At 35.7% G+C, this 18,128-nt stretch overlaps 1 protein-coding gene across 7 annotated transcripts in view; it reads left to right on the top strand.

Moving 5' to 3' along the window:
• Positions 1 to 18,128, top strand: part of ptprea (protein tyrosine phosphatase receptor type Ea) — a 158,590-nt gene that overhangs the window by 134,800 nt on the left and 5,662 nt on the right. For 5 of the 7 annotated variants that reach the window (XM_030163565.1, XM_030163562.1, XM_030163563.1 and 2 more), the window contains 14 exons: positions 51 to 141; positions 5,946 to 6,022; positions 6,145 to 6,181; positions 6,263 to 6,360; positions 9,383 to 9,502; positions 10,755 to 10,918; positions 11,254 to 11,389; positions 12,478 to 12,627; positions 14,536 to 14,629; positions 14,739 to 14,815; positions 14,908 to 15,042; positions 15,202 to 15,327; positions 16,540 to 16,691; positions 16,777 to 16,912. In XM_030163565.1, the coding sequence (XP_030019425.1) occupies positions 51 to 141; positions 5,946 to 6,022; positions 6,145 to 6,181; positions 6,263 to 6,360; positions 9,383 to 9,502; positions 10,755 to 10,918; positions 11,254 to 11,389; positions 12,478 to 12,627; positions 14,536 to 14,629; positions 14,739 to 14,815; positions 14,908 to 15,042; positions 15,202 to 15,327; positions 16,540 to 16,691; positions 16,777 to 16,912 (1,593 nt within the window). The remainder of the gene's footprint in view (positions 1 to 50; positions 142 to 5,945; positions 6,023 to 6,144; positions 6,182 to 6,262; positions 6,361 to 9,382; positions 9,503 to 10,754; positions 10,919 to 11,253; positions 11,390 to 12,477; positions 12,628 to 14,535; positions 14,630 to 14,738; positions 14,816 to 14,907; positions 15,043 to 15,201; positions 15,328 to 16,539; positions 16,692 to 16,776; positions 16,913 to 18,128) is intronic. The other 2 variants (XM_030163566.1, XM_030163564.1) reach the window with 1 other exon arrangement.

Below are 18,128 nucleotides of genomic sequence, written 5' to 3'. Positions count from 1 at the left end.
AGGACTGGACGTGAACGTATGTTAAAATCAGTACATGTGTGTGTTTGCAGTCGCTGCCAGGCGGTAATGCCCAGGGGACGTATGAAGAGGCCAACAAGGACGACAACAAGGAGAAGAACAGATACCCCAACATCCTCCCCTGTGAGTGTACTTTCTGTTCTGCAGCAGCACCGGGCCCTGAATGCATCACAGTAGGAACCAGGTTTTCTTTCGAGCTCGTCGTTTCCTGTCTGTGTGTACAGTACACGTGTCACTGAGTCTTAATCATTTCTGCAGCTGAGAAGTCCTCCATGTTTTTACGCAGAATCTAGAGTCATCTAACATCGAGTCCTCCTCTTACAGAGGTCCTACAAGTTACATTTAAGACTTTTTAAAAGTACTTAGAACATAATTTAATGCCTTTTTCACAGCCATACTGTTAAAAATATGAGTGTGTGTGGAGTGGGAGGGTGTGCTTCACTAAAACTGCTTGATTGTGGAAGTCAAAGATTCAAAAAGTTTATTTTCCATTTGTGCAGTCGTTCAGGGAGTCAGATAAAAGATACTAGAAAAAACACATAATTCTGTAAAAAAAAAAAAAAAAAAAGTCCACATACATCTATATAAATAAATATATAAAAGTGCATAAAAACCCAAAAAAGTGCATAAAAACTGACCTGAAGTCCATACTGTGTATGGTTTATAGTTTATTACAACATAACTTAAGACCACCATATCAAATTTAATACCTTTATTGGACTTTATTTTAAAGGTGTTAAATGCAAATTTGTAGATTCAAGACTTTTTAAGACCCCGGGGGAACCCTGTTGTACTTTGTGGTTCTTTGTGTCAAGGTAGTGGTTTTTCAGTCTAAACCAGTCTATGCCACAAAAGACGAAAAAAAGCATTGTTTCTAAGTAATTACTGGGGGGGGTTATTGGAAAAAAAACCTACAGTACAGTGCAAACATCATAGGCCTTACTTAGCTTTGTTGTTTTTGCAGAGTTGAGACAAGCAGATGTTTGTCTGTTCTTCAGATTCAACTAGAAAATACAGGAAATATGTACAGTATTAAAATGCAAAAAAAATCAAACCTAAAAGGCTTCTACATGTTACAGTTTATTATAAATATATATATATATATATATATATATATGACAAAAAAAACAGCCTAAAGGGTAAGAAACACCTGACACATGTGAAATGAAAGTTGGTATAAAACAAGATTATTGCAGTAAATCTCATATTGTCTGAAAAAAACAGTTAAGGACATGTTAAGTGCAAAGAGAGGTCACATGAAACGATCAAAACTGTAAATTTTTTGTTTGATCCCCCCCCCCCCAACAGCAGTTTATATTACAGAAGATAACGTGTAATATCAAGAGCAGTTTTAGCCCCACTGCCATGCACATATTTTATAGATTTCAATAACTATACACATATTGGGAAAGAAAACGTGTACAAATTGACAAAAAAAATTAAAAAATCAGGGAGAAGGGATTAGATGAGGCTAAAAACTATAATAAATGCAGAAACAATGAGAATAAGGTAAAGTTACAGTTCAGGCTTCCAATAAATCTGGTTGTAAAGCCTGAATATACTTGACGCATATGGTCCAGAGTTTAAAAAAAAACCCAAAAACTAAAACCTTTGTTTTTAATGCTGCACATACTTCCTGTATATCCCGGTTGTATCTAAATATAGAGAAAATTGCAGATATGTGATCATAACTTTGCAGAAACAACAAACTGAACTGCCTAAAACGTAAACACAGTACTGTAGATTCAGAGGAAATCTAAGAAAAATAATGTCATTTTAGGACAGATGCATGTAACTTCGTGGCTAAAATGCTAATTCTTTTCAGTAATTATGAAGCTATTCAATTTTATTTATATAGTGAAATATTACAAATAAGAGATTCAACATAAAAGGCTTCATGATTTAAACAAGATACATCACACTGAGGAAAAACACTTTTAGGGAAAAAAAAAAGAATACAAACTTTAGATGAATGTTATGAAACTCAACTTATGTGACACTGGTCTTGTGATAAATTACATCACAGACCAAACCAGTGCAACGTTTGCTATATTATATATATTTCGCAGTAGTTTTTCAAGTCTACCTTTGTTGTGAGTAGATATTCCATTCCACAATAGAATAGAATTACAATAAAATTAGAAAAACTAATAAGAAAATACAATAAAAATTTTAATTAAAGTAAAAGAATAGAGCCAAAGTAGAAAAATTAGACATAAAATATGAACAGACAATATTAACAGTATGTATATCTATGAAGTCGAGTCTGTAATAGTGCATTTATGTTTCAATAAATATTGAAAAACATTGCATAACTTATTGCACATAATTCACATTCCATTTAAGCAGCAGCAAATTAAAATAATGGTTTGCATAATGTTCCAGCAAAGGAATAGATTTGTATAAATATTAAGTCTTAAACCATTTTTACCTGGTGTAATCAGCACTACTTGCATTTTCATCAGCCGTTCTTTTCTAGTTTTAAGCATCTGCTGTAAAATTTAGGGGGATTTAGAAGACTCCAGCTGCAGGAATGGAATAAAATATTCACATTTATGGTTCTGTTACTTTATAATAAGCCATTTGCATCTATAAAAGAGGTGAGTCACTGCACACAGTCCACAGTTTTTCCTATTTAACATCAGGTAGCATTCACTGTTACGGTGCATTAGTGTTATCTACTAGTGCAGACGACAGTTAATGTTCGATTTAACCCATAAAGACCCAAAAGAGCCACAGGAGACCAAAACCATCTACTGATCTAAACTGTTTAATACCTGTTCATCCACTAATTCTATCAATACATGGAAATAATTGGTGTAAAATACAGTTTGTCATCTTTTCATGGTCATCAGAAATGACCCATTTGGACATTCAGAGGATCCCTTGTTACCGTGGAAACACAGTCACCTTCTACAACAGTGATTCACCAGTAAAACCATTGGAGTTGGGTCAATGACAGTGGATGGACACACTGTTTTTATGATCAGTTAATGACATATTTTACTGACAAAGTCACTTTTTCTTGAGTTTCCTCTGTTTTTTATAGAATAACCTTTGAATTTACTCTGAACGTAACGAACATCTACATGATCCGTGAAATAAACATAGGAAAAGACCTGATATACACTTAAAAATGCAAAATACAGAGGATAATATTATAACAAATGGTGATAAATCCCTTAAGAAAGGTTAAATAGAGAAACAATGAAACTGGAAACTGCCACTAAAATTGCACTGGGTCTTTATGGGTTAAAATGGGATGTGTTAAAGAATTTGAGAATCATATAAAAAATGGACATCCACCTTTTTCATTAGGGCTGTAGATAATCATTTTTTCCATTGTTGATTAAGCTGTGTAATTGTTTGCAATATAAAATGTAATATAATTTTTAAAAAAAAACACACATTATAGAGGATAATATTATAATAGATGGTGATAAATCACTTCAGAAAAGTCAAATGTAGAGAAAAAAGTCTTTTGGAACTGCCACTAAAGTAGCAGTGGGTCTTTATGGGTTAAATATAAAACCTTGGCTCTAATGCGTCCACCTTCTGCAGCGTCACCACTAGATGTCACTAAATATCACACATTTAAGGGACTTAAACAAAAACTCCAAACTTTAGGCCAGAATAAGTCGGTAAAACCAGTCAAAATTGACATAAAAATACTATGTAGAGGGTTGAACGAAGCAGAATGACAACACTGACACTCAGCAACGATACAGAAGTAACAGCAGTACAGGTCAAGGGTCAAAGGTCAGGAGAGTCTGTGATAAAAAGTGGAATTTATAGCCATATATCAATCAAGTAAAGCCTTAAAATGGAACACATTTGCACTCGGGGTCCTCAAAAAGCTCATCTATATGTTGCCTATTGATTTCACAGTGTGTAAAAAAACCTGTCAATACCTAAAACCTAAACCTGAAACCCTCCTGAGTTTGGAAGAATCACAAGTCTGATGCAAAACATCTGAGTTTAGACGACCTCTGGGACCCACAGCCCCACCCGCTTTAGCCTCAAAACTCTAACGGTTTCAACCTCCAGTTCCAGTTCATCTCTTTTTGACATTCATGCGACTTCATCCGTATTTTTATGGCGTCTCCACCTTGTCTTATGTAACTCTGTTTTCTCTGGAGTGAGGAGGGGGGGTGTTTTCCTTCATGAGGAACCCTGCCTTGAGCTCCGTCTCCTCCTGATATGAGCTAAAGTGACCCTGAACCAACATGACCCAACACCTACATTTTTATTTCACTAGAAAATGTCACAACACAACTTAACCCTTTATCGGGCAAGTGGCTATTTTTGGTAATTTCCACATACATTACAAGACAGTGACAGAAACAGTCCCAGTGAGGACAGTGAGTCAACAATCTCAGGTCCAATGTGGTCTCCAGGGTCTGTAAGGTCCACCTCTGCATGAACAGTGAGTGTACCTGCTCTGTTCGGTACCAATAAGTAATGGTACTAATGTAAGAAATGATGTTCAAAGGGATCATGTGGATGTGTATCGGTACATCTTTTCACCTTACATGTGTTTTTACTTGTATTTTTTATATATGCACTTCTTAGATTTTTTTTTTCTGCTCCTTTTGTGTAAGGAACCAAATGTGGTAACTTCACTGACTTTGATTTTGTACATAATTATTTTTTTTTTAATTTAACAAAAGTAATACATTCTTATGTTCTCCAATAACACACTAAGGTTGAAATTTTGTACAAATGCCCTGTAAGGGGTTAAAAGTAAACATACTGAAGCCATGTTATTCAAGATGCATTCAAGTCTAAACTATACTGTGGAAAACTAGTTGAAACTAAATGCATTTGTGCAGTATTATTTATGATTTAACTAGTGCTGTCAAACGATTCAGATTTTTAATCAGATTAATCAAAGGGTTGCTGTGAATGAATTTCAATTAATCACGATTAAATATCATTCATTTTTAATCTAAATTAATTGCGTTTCATTTTGCATGAGCAAACAGGCTCAAGAAAGAAGGGAATATACAGTATATGCACTTAATGTGTGTCGCAAGCTTGGCGACACATTAGCTGAAGTGCTAGCAGAATCCCCGACTAACGTATGCTTCACGTTAATGTGGTTTTTAAGCTGGAAGTGCTTCAGCAAAAAGAAAACTCCTTCCTGCAAAGTGCGTATAATACTTTAAGTTGGTCGACTGTTCCGTCTGGGGTTTTTATGTACTCATATTTCACATCCAAAGGGCCAACATGCTGTTTAGCGTCTTCCACACTGCAAACATCAAAATCTTATGAAGTGTATTTTTACTTAATTCAAGATTTTTTTTTTTTTTTGCTTAATTCAAGATTTTTTTATTTAATTCAAGCAAAAAAAATCTGCCAATGGAACAAGTGAAAATTATCTTGGTAAGATTTCTTGAAATATGATTTTCAAGATCTATTGTCTAAAAATCAGTTCTTATATCTCACTGAAAAGTTAATCTTTCGGTGATTATGTCTTATTTTAAGTGTGATGTGATATTTTGACTAAAAATGAGAAAACTACACTTGGTAAGATTTGTATTTTTGCAGTGCATCTTTATGGGTTGGTTCTGCTGCCTGTCACTACCGGATCAACTGACCCAAATGCATTGCCAGAGACGTTCAGAGTCATTTGTCGTTGTAGATGGGTTAATTGTGTTAAAATTTTTAATCAGATTAATCATGATGATGGATTAATCCACGTTAACACATTCATTTTGACAGCCCTAGATTTAACACATGATCATCTGCAGATTTCCACACTGAGGCTCGTCATTTTTGCAGAGGCTCGACTATTCTAGTTTTGAAAAAGGCTGCAGATTATTTTAGCGTAAAACAAAACAGTCTGGTTCTATTTAACAGTATTTGGCTTCTTTTTAGTAGCTGTTCTTGCAGTGTGTAAACTTTTCGTGTGTTTTCGTCGACAGATGATCATTCCAGAGTGGTGTTGACTCAGCTGGATGGAAATCCCTGTTCAGACTATGTGAATGCTTCGTACATTGATGTGAGTATGATCACAGCCTCAGTTTGACATTAATTCGCCTCTAAAACTGCAAAGTAAACACTGCTAATTACGATCTCTCCTACTGTTATTTTCTTTTACAAATGAACCTTTTGATCCGACAGGGTTACACAGAAAAGAACAAATTCATAGCGGCACAAGGTAAGAGACGCCACAGTAGAGAACGACATCCAAAATCAGCTTAATTCTGTGAAAAACATGATCATAATCTTTGTCCTTCAGGTCCAAAAGAAGACACCGTCGCAGATTTCTGGAGGATGATATGGGAGCAGAAAGTAGCGACTGTTGTCATGCTGACGAATTTGAAAGAAAGGAAAGAAGTGAGTGATTTATTTATTTATTTCTATTCTGTAAATGCCTCATCTATCAGTGAGTCAGTGCCAGGTTCAGGTGTTCTGAGCCAATTTTCTCCTGAATTAACCGTTTAAGCGCCAAAATTTCAATATTGCTACAAGTGACATAGGTGAATGAAACAGACCATAACTCCAGATAGAGTTCCAAATCTTGTTACCACCTCCCACCAATAGATGGTGAATGTGCCCCTTCAATCCTAACACCATTTCAGGACATGTTTCTGTTCAAAGTGAAGAAGAAAATCAAGTTTAAAGGTGTGGTTCTGAGCTGCTTAAGTAAGTTAAGTTTATTTAGTTTTAGTTTGGATGGATAAGGACAGATTTGGATAAAATGCTACTAAAACTTACTGCATTTTACTTTCTACTAATGTTTAAGTTAATTTATTTTAAGGGTAAGATGACCAAAAAAAAAAAAAAATCACAAAGAAAACTTCCATGTAAATATGTTCAAAGTTCCGTTTTACTACAAGTTATGCAATCCAATATGGCCGCCGCCCTGTGATGTCACAATATGCCAATTTTATATATATAATAAATTTGGAGTCAATACCCAATATTTTTCTCATTCACTGGATGATTTTATCTCTAAACACTCAGAGATGCGTCCGAGGTGGTATTTACTTTTCTCTTTTATTTCTCTCAACACTGTTTTTTTTTAATCCATGACTGATTTTAAATGTTCTACTTCTAAATTTCTAAAATATTTTTAATGCTCTGACTGTAAATAATAATCTTCTAGCACAACAAACCATCTACTTTCTTCACGTCTCACTTCGGAAGAAAAATCTGCTATTAAAATTTAAGGAAATATTAATGTTAATGTTTTAAATCTTATAGCTGTAGACATGATGTGTCCCAATGTTTTTGTCCATATAGTTTATAAACATTAATATTTCCTTAAAGTTTAATGGTAGATTTTTCTTCCTAAGTGAAATGTGAAGAAAGTAGATGGTTAGTTGTGGTAGAAAATTAATATTTAGTCAAAGCATGAAAAATATTTTCGAAATTTAGAGGTAGAACATTTAAAATGATTGTCATGGATTAAAAAAACAAAATAAATATTGAGAGAAATGAGGTAAAAACCATCTCTGGGCATTTTGGAAGCCAAAGTCATACTGTAAATGAGAAAAATATTGGGTATGACACAAAGTTTATGACGGGAGTAAATGTACTCATCCAATTTGCATATTATAACATCGCAGAACAGCGGCCATATTGGATTACGTGACTTAAAACGTAATGTAAAATTTAACTTAGAACATATTTACGTTACGTTCTTTGTGTTTTTGTTTTTTCTTCCATCTTATCCTTAAAATAAACAAACTTAAATATTAGTAGACAGTAAAATGCAGTAAGTTTTAGCAGCTTTTTAGCCAAATCTGCCCATATTTATCAAAACTAAAATTAACCAAACTGTATTTACTATTATTTACAGTCAGAGCACGAAAAATATTTTAGAAATTTAGAGGTAGAACATTTAAAATCATAGTCATAGATACAAAAAACAACAGTATTGGGAGGTATTAAGTAAAAAAAAAAACATCTCTGCCACATTTTAGAAGCAAAGATAACAATTTAAACAGCTACAGCTTTTTAAAATATTGATATCAAAAAATTGAATATTAAAAAAATAAATAAAATTCTGGCACCTAAACGGTTAAAACACAACCTTGTCCTTTGTAGTTAACTGACCACCTCTAAAAGAATCACCCTATTGTTCTTGGTTAAAGGTGATTCCACGCTCTGTATTTAACTCCTCATTTCACTCCTGTGTCATCTGTTTCATCTGCACACGGTTCCCCCATTTGGACCAGAGCTCCTTCACTGAACAAGATCTAAAACGATCAATAGACGCAGAAATGGAGACCATTTAAATCAGCGCGTGTACTGGTTAAAATCAATGGTACATAATGTGTAATAAAGTCCTTTGAGGCGGAGTCATTATCACCCTCCGAGGTTTTCTATTAAGAGGTTTCACCCTCGGTTTTACACTAATCTGGACCGACTGCCTGTGAAATTAAACCATGGGCCCTTTTGTCAAGTTCACCTTTTGCACAGTGAAGGATTCATCTGAGTAAAACGCTGAAGTATGTCTACTAAGAAAAACTCTGTGCAGCTTAAGTGATTAAAAGATGCACACAAGATAAATAATGTTAGGACTTTATGGATATTAATGTTTTATAAGTATGAGGATTTATCTGTTACATCTGTAACTAAACTTCATATTGGATGCTTCAATGTTATGGACAATTTACTGTTGTCATTTATTGTTTTCTCGCCATAATAACTGAAGACAAAACATAGTGGGGGAAAAAAAACTTTATTAAAACTACATGCAATATATAACTGGAGAAACACATTCACAATTAATATATTACAAGAAGTAAACAGGACATATTTTTGGATTTGTGTTTACAGAGGAATAATCTTAATTTTGCAATTTAGTAATTTCTCTATTTTCAGAGAGCAAAATCTTAATTAATTGAATTAGTCTGATCTACAGTCGTGGAAAAAATTATTAGACCACCCATGTTTTCATCAATTTCGTGTTCATTTTAATGCCTGGTACAACTAAAGGTACATTTGTTTGGACAAATATAATAACAACAAAAATAGCTCATAGTAGTTAAATTTCAGAGCTGATATCTGTTAAGTCAGTGGATCAATGATGTGAGTTTAAATTTTTTCCAGTTTTGGGATAAAAAGGCAAAAATCACCTTAAGCCAGCATTAAAAAAAAAAAAAATTGCAAATTTTGTTGAAATGTGCATTAAATACATTTAAGACAACACACCTAAAATTTTTAATAAAATATTCAGTTTAATAATAAAGTGAAAATGGTGAAAAATCCAAATTAATCACACAATTAACATTTTTTAATACTTGTTTCTTACTTTTCTGCTTAGTTTAACATATAATTGTTTACATACCTATCTGTACCCACTTATAAACGGGTATGAATGTAATCCCTTCCTTGTCATTCTCTCCAGGACAAGTGCTACCAGTACTGGCCAGACCAGGGCTGTTGGACGTATGGGAACGTCAGGGTGGCAGTAGAAGACTTCACTGTCCTGGTCGACTACACCATCCGCAAGTTCTGCATACAATATGTGAGTTTCAAAGAGTATTCATATAGTTTTTATTTACTGAAAAGTACAAATTGGATAATGATATGTACAGGGTGTCTGCAGATCCTTAAAGTTTTAAAATAGGGCCTTAATTGCCCTTAAAATTGATCATTAATCCTTAAATCTGACACGCAAAGGTTTTAGAAATCCCACAGACACAAATGTTATCACTATATGTGTTTTTTAACTCTTTGTACAGAATTAGCTAAACATGTACAAATGTAAATGTAATGATAGTGGACTGAAACACAGTTCAGACAATAAGTATGAGACCTGTTGGACTGTTATTAATGTGAAGGGAAGGTCTGAAACTTGACCAAAGATGCCTTGAAATATCTCCTAAAAAGGTCATAAATTTGGCTTCAAACCTGCAGATATGTCTGATTGTTTTGTTCAGACAATGAGATTTATTGCATTTGCTGATGTTTTACACCAGTTATACCATGTTTCTTATGCTTTAGGCTGTTTTTTGACACATAAACAGACATCACACTAAATACTGTCACCTCATTTTTAGCATTTTAATACATCCTTTATTTTTTTGTTGAATCTGAAGAAAAGGTACAAATACAGGCCTAAATATGTCCTAAAAGGTCATAAATTTGCCTTCAAACCTGCAGATACCCTTAACATGTCTTTAACCGTCTTGAGATTTATTGTGTTAATTTTCTGATGTTTTACACCAGTTATACCATGTCTCTTATGCTTCAGGCATTTTTTGTCGTATGAACAGAGGCCACACTAAATACTGTCACATAACTGTTTACATAAAGACAAGATATGACTTTATTTGTCCCACCGTGGGGAAATTTCACAGTTAACAGCAGCAACATACAACAGGCAAGTGCAGAGAAAAATACAAGTAGAATTAAGTGTTATTTACATTTTTACACATTAATGTTGTTGTTGCACATGGTGTGATATGGGGGGTGGGGGTGACTGTGAACTGTTACATATTCTGATGGCTGCAAACCTGCACATGTAATGTATTTACACAACTTCTGTTCCTTTACAACAGCCAAGCAGTTACTAACTTCTCAGTTGTTTTGCGTTCCATTATCTTCTGAACAAAACCTTGCTGTGGGGCAGAGGAACATGAATCTAAAACATCAAATAAAGCCACAGAACCGTTCACATTGGTTTCCCCAGAGGCCAGATTTGAACCAGTTGTGTCTTTAAACCTGCCGTGCACATGTTGTAAATATTTGTTTGTCTTGCCTTTGTGTGTCTGTAGCAGGCTAGCGATGCTGCCAAGACTCCACGGCTGGTGACGCAGCTTCACTTCACCAGCTGGCCTGACTTTGGCGTTCCCTTCTCCCCCATCGGTATGCTCAAGTTCCTCAAGAAAGTCAAGGCGGTCAACCCCCCCTTCTCTGGGCCCATTGTCGTCCACTGCAGGTACAAAAGCACTGTTAATACGAGCGTTTATTCTTGTTTTGTTTACGCGTTTCAGTCATTTCTAGTGCTTTTGACATGTCTTTTAATGTTTTTAATCATGTTCTTAGTCTCTATGGCGATGATTATATATTTTGGGGTAAATATTGTCTTTGTGAGTCTGTGGCCAAACAACATTTAACTGTGGCTGGAAACATTTTCAGCTGCGTGAGTGTGACTACAGCGATGCATCTGTTTACAAGCACACATGTCCCTTTGTTTCGCCAGTACTGTCTATTACCACGGAAGTGTCAGCTAAGGATTGTGGGTCGTCCCGTCTGTGTTTTGTGTCTCCACAGCGCCGGTGTCGGAAGGACGGGAACATTCATCGTAATTGATGCCATGATAGACATGATGCACGCGGAACAGAAGGTTGATGTGTTTGGCTTCGTCTCCAAGATACGGGAACAGCGATCGCAGCTCATTCAGACAGATGTGAGTCGGACATGACACAAGTGGTTGGTGACATTCACTATATGGACAAAAGTATGTGGACATACTGAATTTGTGTGTTTCTTTTCTAACAGGGGTCTGGGATAAAAAAAAAAAACAATAATAACAAATGTCATAATATAGTTTTATATTGGGATAAATATCATTGTATTGGTTAATTTGGTTTAAAATATTAACTTTGCTTCCAAAATGCATCAAAGATGGTTTTGACTTGACTTCTTTCAACATTGTTTTTGCGGTTTTTTTGGCATCCATGACTGATTTTAAATGTTTTACCTCTAAATTTCTAAAATATTTTTCATGCTCTGACTGTAAATGATCATTTTTTACCGCAACTAACCATCTACTTTCTTCACATCTCACTGAGGAAGAAAAATGTCCCATTAAACTATAAGGAAATATTGATGAAAAGTCATGGATTAAAAAAAAAAAACGTTGAGAGAAATTAAGTAAAAATCATCTCAAATTCAGGTGTTTCTTTTCTCAAACGGGTCTGGGCTACAAAACAGTATTGACAAATGTCATAATGTAGTTTTATATTTAAGGAAATATTGACGATATTGATACTGATATCAGTATTTCCTTAAAATTTAAGTGAGATGTGGAGAAAGCAGATGGTTAGTTGTGGGAGAAACTTATTATTTACAGGAAGAGCATGAAAAATATTTTAGAAATTTAGAGGCAGAACATTTAAAATCATAGTCATGGATAAAAAATAAAAAATCAGTGTTGAGAGAAATTAAGTAAAAACCATCTATGAAGCATTTTGGAAGCAAAGATAACAATTTAAACAAAACTAATCAATGCAATATTTATCACAATATAAAACTGTTTTATGACATTTGTTTTGGTTTTGTATCCCAGACCCCTGTTAGAAAACAAACACCTGAATTCAATATGTCCACATACTTTTGTCCATGTAATGTATTAATGCCTCACAGTTAATTCTAAGCTTCCTGACATATTCCCCTTTATATCATCTACGTTATTCCTCTTGAAATCCCTGATAAATAGACCGTCTAGTAGTGTGTGTGTATTCATCTGTACCTGTTCATGTTTTCTTACCCCAGATGCAGTACTCATTCATCTACCAGGCCCTTCTTGAATACTACCTCTATGGAGATACGGAGCTGGATGTGTCGTCTCTGGAAGGACATCTGCACAAACTGCACAATACTTTTGCAAACGGTGATCGGGTCGGCCTGGAAGAAGAGTTTAAAGTAAGAACTCACTGAGCTCGTTCACATGACCATAAAAATCTGATAATGGGGAATAACAACAGCGACAGCAGTAAAAACAATTTAGGTGATTTTTATTGTTTCCATCCATTGTTTGCTTAATGCTAATACAAGGTGCTGTGTGTATTATGATGGGTAAAATGCAGACTAACCCTATGGTGATAATTAAATTCAACAATTATGAGCTGAAGCCTAATAGTAGGTACTGGATCTGAATCAATGGTCTGTATTTGCATTTCCAAAAACAATGGATAACCCTGTATAGTGCAGACACTGCGCCTGTTTACTTAACTATAAAAATCAGATAACTGGGAGTAATCAGACCTATTGTGTTTACATGCACTTCAGAATTGCGATAATCAAAAAACTTTGGTTTAGATGTTTCAGTCCGTTATTGGATTTCTTTCAGAGCATGCACTCACATAGTGACAGTAGACTTAAACTTCATATTCTTGCCTTCTGTTCACCTTTTCTTCATCACTTCCTTTCTCTACAATTTTTATTTTTTAATGCATGCACAGATGTAAAAGAACTAAATCAATCAGATTAACAATTAGGTTTATACATGCACAAAAACATTGGGATACTGGGGAGAAATCCAGGTGTGTTAATCCAATTCCTCCCTAATAAACCAAAATCTTTGTGCAGGCATACCCATTAATCTGATTTTTTTTTAGTTTTTATAGAACAGTTCAATTGTAGAAACTGGCAGAGTCAAACATGACCAGAAGACAAGAACAGGAAGTTTGAGTCTACCATCTCTATGTATGTACACACTCTGAAAGAAATCCAATAATAGACTGAAACATCTAAACCAAGGTGTTTCAATTAACACATTTCTGATGTGCATGTAAACAGGCTCAGTGTCTGCACTACAGAGGGTTTTCGGAGGGTATTTAAGTGCATGGTTGTGGAGTTTGGAGGTGTTTTTCAACAAAACCAAACTATAATTTAAAATAATTCAGAATTATTTTGGGACATTTTCACTATATATGCATGCACAATTTAGGAAAAGCATCCAGAAACATCCTGAACTGCACCAGGAAAAACCCACAATAGCATCACATCTGGAAAAGTCATTAAAGTCAGCTAGTTTCAATTCTCTCTGCACTGTTTTACATGCATTCGGCTCATGTGGGGCTCAAAAGGCTTGGATGCTGCACCTATTTATAATCCTGCTATAAAAGGTGAAATTTTAATCAACACGTCTAACCTCCACTGTTACAATCAGCGTGATTTAGATCAGCAGAAGACATTGTTTGATTAACTATGACCATACGTCACTTTGCATAAACTAATCAGAGCAGCAAAATGTCAAGAGGGAAAAACCCCATGCAGTAAAACGGAGACAAACTGCAGCGTCAGGTTCCGTCAGGGGACTAACAAATCTTATGTGAAGCCTCGAATCAACAAGCTTCACCAAGGATAAATTATACTACACCCTGGCTGGAAACCTCATCCTGTACTGTATACACGGCTTATTGACTGCAAAACTAGCTTGTACTTTACTCCAGAGAATGAAAACAGATTCACAATACCACAAACGTTTACCTCCGGAGTTCATTTTACACTGTTATATTGATTAGAATTCCGATTTCACCTCCTGGCTTTACCTCTGAAAGCACTTTTTAATGCTTGTAGGACCACCTTAAAACATAAACAAACGTATAAATAACCTGTCTACTCAGAAATGAACCATCACTAGAGGCTGTTCATGCATAGAGAGGACTGTAAATAAGAATATCCAAACAGAATATGACCTGTTTGTATGGAATTTAGTCAAAAAACCTCAAGTAAACTTAGTATCATCTCTGAAAAGTCAAACATCAATGCAAAAACACCCACTTCTAATGCTTTTCTAACCAACTTTTCTGTCCAATTCCTCCTCAGAAACTGACAAACATGCGAATCATGAAGGAGAACATGAGAACAGGGAACCTTCCTGCCAATATGAAGAAAAACAGAGTGCTGCAAATTATTCCGTGTAAGAAACAACAGCGTAACATTTGGCCTTCTTTTTGTATACGTTGAACTGTGCATGTGTTGAGCTATCAATGGTTCCTGAGGTATTTCCTGCTCTATTCCCATTTCAGATGACTTCAACAGAGTCATTATGTCCATGCGCAGAGGTCAGGAGTTCACAGATTACATCAATGCGTCGTTTATAGATGTAAGCACTTTTACTACCTCCTGTCCGGAATAGACTTTCCTACGTTTTGCTGCCGACTACTAAAAGCTTTACCATACTCTGTTTCATCTCAGGGCTACAGGCAGAAGGACTACTTCATTGCCACCCAGGGCCCGCTGCCTCACACAGTGGAGGATTTCTGGAGGATGGTGTGGGAGTGGAAATGTCACTCGATTGTCATGCTCACTGAGCTCCAGGAGAGGGAGCAGGTAGGTCATAAAATGGGATGAGCGCATGGAAACAGGGGATAACAACTGATGGTGTAACACATAATAATGATTTCCTAATGGGCTGTATTGTACTTAATTAGCTCATAGTTTATATTTTGCAGGCACTAAAGCTTGTTTTTACACTGTCTTTGCTCACAGGACAAATGCTGCCAATACTGGCCCACAGAGGACACCGTCACCTATGGAGATTACACAGTAGAGCTGAAGGGAGACACTCTATGCGACACCTTCAGTCTACGAGACCTGGTACTCACCTTTGTCCCGGTAAGTAAATGAACCTCTCACTATCAACACACAGCTCTGTTTCATCTGCACACTTAGATAAAGGCATAGAGGTAATTATGCAACACTAAAAATATCCTATCAAGTCTGTTTTATAGTTTATATACATTTACATACATCTGCATGCTTATTGTCTACTGTCAAAAAGTAAAACCACCTGTATTATAAACCTCACCCAATTATCAATCATTATAAGCAAACTGTACTAATAGGAGTAAATTGAGCATTGTTATACCTTTTTATGTGATGTTTTGATTAAATTTACAGCTGTAGACGTGTAAGGTTTAGCTCATTTAACCCATTTTATAAACTGTTAGTTTAATCCACAGTATCCATCATATCCTGCAAGATCTTCATGTTTGTACCTTCGACAAAAAGCCATTTCTTAGAAAAATAGGCTTGATTTTGACTTAGTGACGATGCATTTTCTGAAACTGATCTCATGAAATCGCAAAGTAAGTCATGCCAGTTCTTATGGCATTTGGCATGCTATACGTACGCATTTTTTACCTTTTGCGTATCAATTTATGCCAAGATCTCAGATTCACATAACCCAAACCTTAACCCTCAGTGCATGGTATTTGACGCGGCATGAACATGCACACTGAAAGTTGATAATGCATACAGATAATATTTACGAGTCATAATATCACATTGCATTTTCCAGTAAATACAGCAGGGTTTTTAAAAAGTTAATTTGGTTTAAGAAGGAACCCACAAAGAAATGCATAAACTGTGAGCTGTCAGACAAATGTAGTGTCTTAAAAGCATAAAATCGAAATACTCAAGTAAAGTATAGATCCCATGAGCCCTAAGACACCCTAAAATTTGTTATGGAGATGTACAAGGTAAATGATGTAAAATAACAAGCCCTAATGTCTCAAATGGAACCAACGCAGCTCCTTAAAAGTCCTGTTTCTGCTGTGAGAGGAAGTGTGGTAGGATGTTTAAAGTTATCGAGTGGGAGCTGCCCGTCTCACACTGTGTACTTAATTACATTAGACCCACACACCTCTCTGAGGCTCAATAGTACATTTGTCCATCCCACAGTAGCACCTGTCTCTCCACTACTTATCTACTGTACACTTAACCTGCACTGACTTTGCACCTCCCATTAGGATTTCATAGAGCTCTACTAAATCATATTTGAACGGTATCATGATCCCTCATTTGCTTGTGCATTTCCTCCCACAGGACAAGCAGACGAGGCTGATCAGGCACTTCCACTTCCACGGCTGGCCAGAGATCGGCATCCCGGCCGAGGGGAAAGGCATGATCGACATCATCGCCTCAGTGCAGAAACAGCAGCAGCAGTCTGGGAACCATCCCATCGTTGTACACTGCAGGTACATGTCAGTCTCCATCAGAGCTGAGCATTAAAACCACCGGTGCTGCTGTTGCTAATCTGATGTGGTTCTGTGTTTGATACAGTGCTGGTGCAGGGCGAACAGGTACGTTCATTGCACTGAGCAATATCCTGGAACGAGTCAAGGCAGAGGGTCTCCTGGACGTTTTCCAGACTGTGAAGAGTTTACGCATGCAGAGGCCTCATATGGTCCAAACTGTGGTAAGTACCAGTAAATAATCTGAGAAACTTCAAGTCAAACACGCTTGACACCAACGTCCACAAAACCTCACAACAAACAGACAAAAGTATGTGGACGCGTTGAATTCAGGTGTTTCTTTTCTAACAGAGGTCTGGGATACAAAACAATAATGACTAATGTCAGAATATAGTTTTATAATCAAATAAATATCATTGCACATATTTCCTTAAAGTTTAATGGGAGACTTTTTTTCCTCAGTGAGATGTGAAAAAAGTAGATGGTTAGTTGTGGTAGGAAATTATTATTTACAGTCAGAACATGAAAAATGTTTTAGACATTTAGAGGTAGAACATTTAAAGTCAGTCATGGATTAAAAAACAAAAACTCAATGTTGAGAGAAATTAAGTAAAAACCATCTCTGTGGCATTTTGGAAGCAAAGATAATTTAAATCAAACAAACCAATGCAATGATATTTATCCCAATATAGAACTATATTATGACGTTTGTCTTTATTGTTTTGTATCTCAGACCCCTGTTAAAAAAGAAACACCTGAATTCAACGTGTCCACATACTTTTGTTCATATAAACTATGAGTAGTTCAAGTGTTTCTCATCAATTACCAACATCCTGGGGCCTAAACTATAAAACAAGATGAAGGTGCTGGTGATGCAACTTAGCTTAACTCTGGGTTTTCAGGCAGATCACACACAAGTTAGGGTTGAGCTAAAACACTGCACAGCCATCATAGATGATCCTGTGACCTTAAGTATAACCGTCAAAGACCTAAATAGTCATCAATGACCAAAACCATCTACTGAGCTAGAATGTTTAATAACTTCTGAACCACTAAACCTATCAATACAATGCAGTAATTCAGGTAAAATACAGTTTTTCATCTCATGGTCATCAGATTTGATCCATTTGGACATTCAGAGGCTCCGCAGTGAACATGGAAGCACAGTCGTCTTCTACAACATTGATTCACCAGTAAAAGCCATGGAGTTGGATCAATGACAGTGGATGGACACACTCGTTTTGATATAACTAATCTGTAAATTTACACTTAGCTTTTATGAACATCTTCATGATCAGTAAATTAAATACTGAAATAAGAAAAAAACCTGATATTCACTGAAAAATGCCAAATGCAGAGGATAATATTATGATAAATCATGCAATAAAGGTTAAATTAATTTGCTCCACAAAGAGTTCTAGGTCTTAAACGTTAAATTCT

Source organism: Sphaeramia orbicularis, chromosome 19 (genome assembly GCF_902148855.1).
Source record: "Sphaeramia orbicularis chromosome 19, fSphaOr1.1, whole genome shotgun sequence".
Classification (NCBI taxonomy): Eukaryota; Metazoa; Chordata; class Actinopteri; order Kurtiformes; family Apogonidae; genus Sphaeramia; species Sphaeramia orbicularis.
Note: the sequence above shows the minus strand (reverse complement) of the source record. Positions and strands in the feature narration are given on the sequence as shown.